General features: G+C 37.9%; 1 protein-coding gene across 1 annotated transcript in view; it reads left to right on the top strand.

Annotated features, from left to right (window-relative positions):
- Positions 1-8,087, top strand: part of ctnnd2b (catenin (cadherin-associated protein), delta 2b) — a 226,433-nt gene that overhangs the window by 135,354 nt on the left and 82,992 nt on the right. The window contains exons 8-10 of the mRNA XM_037682127.1: positions 1,841-1,986; positions 4,386-4,627; positions 5,248-5,379. Of these exons, the coding sequence (XP_037538055.1) occupies positions 1,841-1,986; positions 4,386-4,627; positions 5,248-5,379 (520 nt within the window). The remainder of the gene's footprint in view (positions 1-1,840; positions 1,987-4,385; positions 4,628-5,247; positions 5,380-8,087) is intronic.

Genomic DNA, 8,087 nt, shown 5'->3' with positions numbered 1-8,087 from the left:
TTTTTCAGAAACGTCTTTCAAAGTTGTTTTTTTTGACACTGGCTGTTCTTTTACTCATTTCACTCTGTGGATCTGGCATCTCTGTATTACTTGCCTGAATGAAAAGTGGGCTATAATGTAATAGCCATGTGTTTGTGCGCATGCGTTTGTCTGTTAACAAACTATCTCATGAACTAACACAGATTTTAATAAAACTCAAAGTAATTGTTGGATGTTCATCTACAATGATAGAATGTTGTGGAAATAAGATTCTGTGATGGGTCTACTGAAATGTTCTCATTAGGTGTAACATAATTATTTTGTGGAGTATTAAAGTTTGTCTTTCAAGTGACACAGCCTTCCAGACAAGATGAGTCCACTGATGACCTTGTCATTTCTTCTGATAAACTTTGTTTAAAAGGCAGTCTTGGGTTAGGCCAGTGGTTCTCAAATGTTTTGTCCTGGTCCCCCTTTGGAGAAAAAAATTGTCTACCCTACATCCACACAAAACCCTACCCTGTATTTTTGTCCATACCACTGACTCCAAACTATACAGCATAGCAGGTCTCACTACTCTCTGGTAAACCTTTCTTTTGCCGCCACCCTTTCATCACAAATCACTCCTGAAACGTTTCTCGATCCACTCTATCGTCCCTGTACTCTCTTCTTGATCTCTTTACCACACTCTGTTTTCCTGTTTAATTGACCCAAGTATTTGAAGTCCTGCACCTTTGTGACCTGTGCTCCTTGTAGCCTCACTGTTCACCGGCCTCCCTCTCATTCACCCATGTACTCTGTCTTACTACGGCTGACTTTCATTCCTCTTCTTTCAGTGCATACCTCCACCTCTCCAAGTTCACTTCTGCCTGTTCCCTGTTCTCACAGGACTTCCTCCCAAGTTATCTTTCCCACTTCCTGGCTCACTATTTCTATATTTGTTCCCTGTCATTCGCTTTATTCATTAGCTCTTCAAAGTATGCCTTCCATCTTCCCATCACACTCTGGCAGAAGTGTTTTATGTCGAATGCACCCCCTGACACAACCCTCACCATTTACCCAAGCATGAGACTGGCACAAGAGATACACTGGCTTGTGTTAGTGGCTGGTTTATGTCACATTTCAAAATATTAATCACAGTACACAAAAAAGAGTTTAGAATATAATTTTAAAAAGTTCTCATTCTGATATAAGTTTTATGCTGAGTTACAAACAAAATTAGTTCAGTTTGTATGTTTTCTATCGTAATTATCATCCATTGGGCCCACTTTAATTTGTGCAAACACTGCAGTTTCTGTAGTTAAGTCAAGGTGTGTAAGCAAATTAGTTTTAAATTAGGACATTTTTTAGTGGAGTTTTAGTTGTTTTTGTTTAATTTGTCATTCTCTGCCTCTTGAGCATTTGTTTGTGCTGGCACAGAACTAAATTCATCTAAACAGAATTGTCATCAATGTATGTAAGCAGCTTTCTTTTCTGTGTCTCTTCCCCTTTTAAAATTAGATTTATTAATTCAGTTCAGTTCAATTCAGTTTATTTATATAGTGCAAAGTCACAACAGAAGTCGTCTCAGGGCACTGACCAGAAACATATTATTGAACTGTGTGCATTATAACATTAAGATTTTACAAAGCACAAATTGTATGTTTATGATTCTTATGTAGCTTGATCTATTGACCCTTAGTTCAGTCAATGTTTATATTGTTCTAAATGTTTGAGTCATTCCTTCATGACTCTGCTCATTGGTTTTCCAGCTGCAGCATTTGGTTCTCTCTCTCATAATGATGTAAATTAAAATTGCATCATATTTTTTTAAAGTGACTTGACATTTCCCTGTAATGAAGTAAAATGTTCGGCTGCATTACAGCGTGTGAGCTCCCCTCTGCAGGCAGTGGGATCCCCGACCAAGCTGCAGCGCCTCGGAACAGCCTCGGCTGACATGCCCAGCTACGCCACGCTGCAGAGAGTGTCTTCGCCCAAACATTCGCCCAGCCGACTCGCAAAATCCTACAGGTTGGTTTATCAGTGTTGTCGATGGATTTACACAACCACTGCTGGTGGTGACACATTACATAAGGTTTTTGCTAACCTCAAAGTACAAAGGGTCCATTCAGGGGAGGTCGATATGATCAATACCAATGATTCAACAATTACATCACGTCTGCTTTCAAAAGATAAATTCTGTTTCTGAGTGCAGTGTTTCTCCTCACATTAGGCTTTAGTGCTTTGACTTTAGTTTACCTCATTTTTCCATGATTTGTGGAACAGGTTTAAAGCTATCTGAGTTATAACTTAAGAATGCACATGTCTTATAATTACGGTACTTTCTTGATTTAGATCTCCCTGATGAGAAGAGACAACTATTGATGGTTTTTAAATTTGCATTTAGCAAAAAGTTGAAGACTTAACCTCGTCACCAATACGTATTTTTCAATCTCCCTAGGAGCATTTCTTAATGTAAAAAGACAAACACCCTTACGAAGTAGAAGACTGTTGATGGTATGGTATTGACAAACTCCTGCTGTTTAACCAAATGTGGTTCAAAACCACTGTATTTTATTTCAGCTTCAAGCAGAGATCCAAAGATAACAAAGCCGTGTGCAAGCACCAAAACCTCATGACTAAACAAATACACGGAATTACTTTGTAGGAATATTCATTCAGCTTTTTAACTGGAAGAAATCACAGACATTATAAAACAACAAACATGCCTGAAAATTAAATGAAATTCATGTAATGGCATAAAAAACTATTTTAAAATATTTGTACTCAATATTCATATAAAATGTATAAGTTCAAATAATTTGCATTTGAAACCTAATGGACATAAAAGAGAGCTTTGAAGAATCATTAGTTGTGGTTATTTATTTATGTATTTTCCCTTTCGGCTGTTCCATTGGACAGCACGGTGGCTCAGTTGGAAGAGCTGTTGCCTCTCAACGAGAAGGTTGCCGGATCAAATCCCGACCAATGATCTTTCTGGGTGGAGTTTTCATGTTCTCTCCGTGCATGCGTGGGTTTTCTCCGGGTTCTCCAGTTTCCTCCCACAGACCAAAAACATGCATGTTAGACTGATTGGTAACTCTAAATTGTCTCTAGGCGAGAGAGTGAATGGTCATTTGTCTCTATGTGTCCCTGTGATGGACTGGAGACCTGTCCAGGGTGTCCCCCCACCTCTCACATAGTGACTGCTGGATATGGGCACCAGTGACCCCTGCGACCTGAAAAGGAAGAAGTGGGTAAAAATCATGGATGGATGGCTGCTCCTCTTATGAGTTGCCACAGCAAGCAAACTTGCATGCAGTTTAGGCTTTTTTTTTTTTTTACGCCCAATGCCCTTCCTGATATAACCACAGGTAACCGAGCTACCTAAGCCCATATGTGTGGAGCACAGGGATGCAATTTTATACACCCATGGAGCAGATGGGGAAGTTAAGGTTCTTGCTCAAGGGCCCACAATTGGGCAAATGAAGGTGGAGGCAGATGGATCCATTCAGCATATATGATGTATTATCTGCCATATAGGAAAGTTGGTACTTGATTGAATGATGAATAGAATTATTCCATTTATTTAAGCTATACATGCTTATTCGTAGCTTATATAAAGACCAAAGACCATTTAAAAACAGTTTACATGACTGTGTGTTTCATTAATTGTTTCTCTTCTTAGCCTGATAAAAGGCTATAAACACATACAGAGCAGTTCTTATTGCACCATTATTTATCCAGCATTTCTGTTAATTTACTGTTTTAAACGTTCATTTACTTTATTTTATATTCAGAGTTTGAGCTTAAACTTATTAAAACATTTTTAAAGCTTTTGCTGCTTTAGTCCTAAGAGCCAATGTTTAATTTTATATTTATTCATTTTTAATAGTTGTAATTTCCCTTTTTTATGCATTAGTAAATAGTCAACAAAGTTCATGCTCAATCATCCAGGTATCAAATTCAGTAATTCTCAGTCAGGTCATCTGGACAGTTTCATTTTTATAGAGACGTTTCGCCCTCTATTCAGAGGGCTTTGGATAGAGGGCGAAACGTCTCTATAAAAATATACTGTCCAGATGACCTGACTGAGAAATACTGAATTTGATACCTGGATGATTGAGCATGAACTTTACTGCCTTGAACCACTTTGGCTGTAGCTGCCTGCCTGGGAGGAGTCGATGGGGGACAGGATGGCCCCCAGAAACCATCTTAGCTCCAGCAAACTGGTTGGTTCACTTAAGGAGTTTACTGCTTGGTGGGGAAACATTTTACTGGAACTCCTCGGACTGACGAAGCCTCTATAAAAAATAAACTGTCCAGATGACCCGACTGAGAATTATTGGATTAGTAAATAGTATTTTCTGACTGAAGCATGTTAGTATTAAATAAGACTCCCAACACTTGTCTTCACCTCTTTCCTGCAGCACTTCATCGCCCATCAATATGGTAGCATCAGGTGCTGCCAGTTCGTCCTCCCCGCTTTCTACGGCCGCCTCCCCTGGGGGAAACCATACCTCGTCGCCCCTCCACCAGCTCAGCTCAGCGGTGGGAAGCTACGCCACGCTGTCACCCACTAAGCGCATGCTGCATCATATCGGAGACGGCTATAAGATCTCTCACGAGCTCTACGCTAACGCAACCCTGAAACGGCCGGGTAGCCTGGCAGGTAGAGGTCAAGACATTTTCTTTACTACTCTTTGTGTGTTGGTCATGTTGTGGAATTATTTCTTTAAATCATCTCTTTCAGTTGAAAATACAACTCATCTTTACATTAACTTAATGTCTTATTTTGGGATAACGTTGATATTATTGTCCTATAACTGTGCTATTTAATTTAATTTAATTTACGTCTAACATTTCCTGGTAAACAGTAAGTTTCTGTTCAGCTGAAGTCCCTTTTCATCAACAATCTCATCAAATTATGTGTTTACTTAAGGGGCTGCTTTTATTTTAGTTTATGCTACTAAATGTGACATGTACCCACTTTCCATTCATGCACGAATAATATTTACCAGCTTGAGGACACGGTTATGGAAGAAAACACATGCTGTCCCATGTTTGGATGATTTGGCTTGAGGTTTTCACTTGAATTTTAAAGCCTATGAATAAATAAGAGTATTTTGTTTGTCTGGACATGTTTTTAGAAAAAGATCTCAGCATCTGCTAAGGTTAGGTTTGTTCTAAGACAATATGCTGTTTAACTACAACTTGTTTTCTTTGTTAATCATTGAGAATATCTCGACACGGCTTTTATAAGCTAAACCTCCATCATGTGTTTGTATGTAGGCTCCAGAGGTTCCTACAGTAGCCAGCACACTCATCTGGGCGCTGAACTTCGACCCCTTCAGTCCCCTGAACACCACATCGACCCCATCTATGAAGACAGAGTCTACACTAAACCCAACCTGAGAGGACAAGGTAAGCTCAAATATACTGACAGAGGTTAAGTGTTCAGGGCATTGAGGGGATGTCTGCAAATATAGAGTCTATGAAACAAAATCCCACAAGAGAGGACACAGACCAGAGCTCTGATGGATGGAGACTGGGCAGAAAGTAGACAAAGGAAAAAGAACAGGCATGGGTTGAATAGAATTTCACTAAAAAATACAATAAGAAGGCAAGTCAGCAGCTCTTAATGTTTTCAGCTTTCACATTATTTAGTTTATAACAGTTAAGTCATCTCAACTGTTAATAATGATAATTGTAGCAATCGGTTAAGTGTGCAGTTCACTCATTATAGTACTAAAACATGACTATGTTACTCAAAATATCACATTTTAAAGGGGCACCTCACCAGTGTTACTCATGAACGTCATTAACCTTTAACAGACTAAGCAGGGCTGAACTTGGAAAAGCAGCTGGATAGTTTTGTCCCTGCAGCAGCTGGATTTGGTGAGTTGCTGATGTGAAACCCTGAGTTGAGCCGTCGACCATGTTGGTCTTTTTACTGGAGACAGAAATGGTCTTTCATGTGAACAGTTGGCACATTCTGGGAATGTTTCAGATGTTTATAGAGCAAATGTGTCACCAAAACATGTGCTTATTGTATTTTAATGCAGTTTTCCAATGAGTTTAACTTTGGAAATGGTGGAACAAATTTTATGAAGATCTAAAATTGCACACATCTTTCTTGATCAAATCTTTCTGTATGAACATCAAAAGGTCTTGGCCCACATACCATTGTTCTATTTCTGGACTTCTCATCTGCTTTTTATTATATCCAGTCTCATGCTTTAGCTGGGAAATTGCTTATTGATCTTCATCTTGATTTAGATTTAGGAGACTAGATTCCAACTTGTGGGATTCAGAAGTGTGAAGAAAATGGCTTTCCATCAAAACGTCTTTCCTCCTTCACCAACTCACCTCAGAGTTCAATCAGTCTTATTCTTTTCAGTCAGTACCTGTAGACTCAAAGGTAAACTGTGAGACGCACTAAAGTACAGTAAGTTTGGTATCACTTTACAGTAAGGCTCCCCTTACAGATGGCTATAAATAACATAGTTTATAGATATGTTAAATCCTCTATAAGCACTTTATTACTAATTAATAACTGCTTATTATGCATTAATTAAGAATAATAATGTCTTTGTTGTCTGCTGTTGACATCACTCTTTGTTAAAATCTTGTCTCTCTTGTAAATGAGTCCTGAAGGCTCAATGGGACTAACCTGTATAAATAAAGGTTGAATGAATGAATTATTAATTAAGGGTGACAGAGACAACACGGACCAGGTTGTTGCCAAATAGTGACTTTTTACTTTTTTTGACCAAATAACCCTCTCGTTGGGAAATAGTTTGTGCATACTTGTGTATTTTAATAATATGCTTGAACTGTCACTGATTCCGATGGAAAAATTCTGACGCAAAATAAAAAGTTGTTTTTTAAAAGGGACTGCAATGTTTACAATGATTGCAATGATTGATAGATTATGTTTGTATAGGCTAATTTAAATCTCAGCTACAGTAAAAAAAAATAAAAATCATTGACTCATCTGTCCAGCACAATTCATAAATAAGGCATGATTTTTCAAAATAGGCTGTGCAAAATTGGGCCACACAACTCACTAGTGGCTTGTTCACAAACACCTAATTCAATGAGACTATAAATTAAAATTATCCAATTATTTAACAAGTTTAAGTTACTAACTAGTCTCCGACAAGTCTCTGTGAGGTACTGGGATCAGATTTAAAACAATCCAATTGAAATAAAACAGGAAAAAAAAGTTTTGGTTTTTTTGTACAATAATTATCCTGATAACTTCTTGCAATTTTAATATTTTGTGATTAATTGTAACATGTTCTGAATATTCATGTATTTATATGGAAACAATAAGTTTGCCATCTATGTTTATAAAAAAACCTGAACTAAATACAACTTATGATTGTTTTGCTGTTCAAGATTACTGTTGAGTTTCCTAAAAACAAGTTAATGGCTTCATAGAAATTAGTTCTACTTTTTATAAAAGACACATAAAAGGAAATTTGAGTGAGACCTGTTGCAGTTTAATTTATGCACTAAACAGAAAAACAATGAATAACAGAATAACAAGTAGGACTAACCACCTAACTCCTCCCCAAGAATAAAACGATGGCTCAAATGAACCAAATAAAAAGAGAGGAACCATGCACAGCCCGGTCCTGCTGCAGCAGCCATTGTTTAACCATGAGCTTTTTCCTGTCAGACAATGTAATGTACACAAGAGATTCTTTCTTTCCATCTGATCGTGTTGTGCTTTTAACAAGCCTGGGTAGGCAAATCCAATTGGGGTCTCAGTGGCAATTTGTCTTTCAGGCACAGTTTGTTAACTAATTAGTTTCAAAGATGAAAATTAATCTCAATTAATCCCATGGGTATTATCCTGGGTGCTTCGCAATCAGTAGAAATCAGCCATGTCCTGAAGTGTTGATGCAATGCCACAGGTTTAGGCTACTCTGGTAAATGTTGCAGTAAAAATGCACCGGGAGGGATGATAAATTCATTTTATTCAATTTTTTTTTTTTCCAGAATATAATTTGATATAGATTATTTTCAAGGTTTATGGTTGTTTTTGTGATAATACAGTAGTCCCTCGTTTATCGCAGGGGATCCGTACCCTGAAGCCCCGCGATAAGTGAAAAACTGCAAAG

Source organism: Nematolebias whitei, chromosome 9, assembly GCF_014905685.2.
Source record: "Nematolebias whitei isolate Nwh7 chromosome 9, NemWhi1, whole genome shotgun sequence".
In the NCBI taxonomy this organism is placed as follows: domain Eukaryota; kingdom Metazoa; phylum Chordata; class Actinopteri; order Cyprinodontiformes; family Rivulidae; genus Nematolebias; species Nematolebias whitei.
Note: the sequence above shows the minus strand (reverse complement) of the source record. Positions and strands in the feature narration are given on the sequence as shown.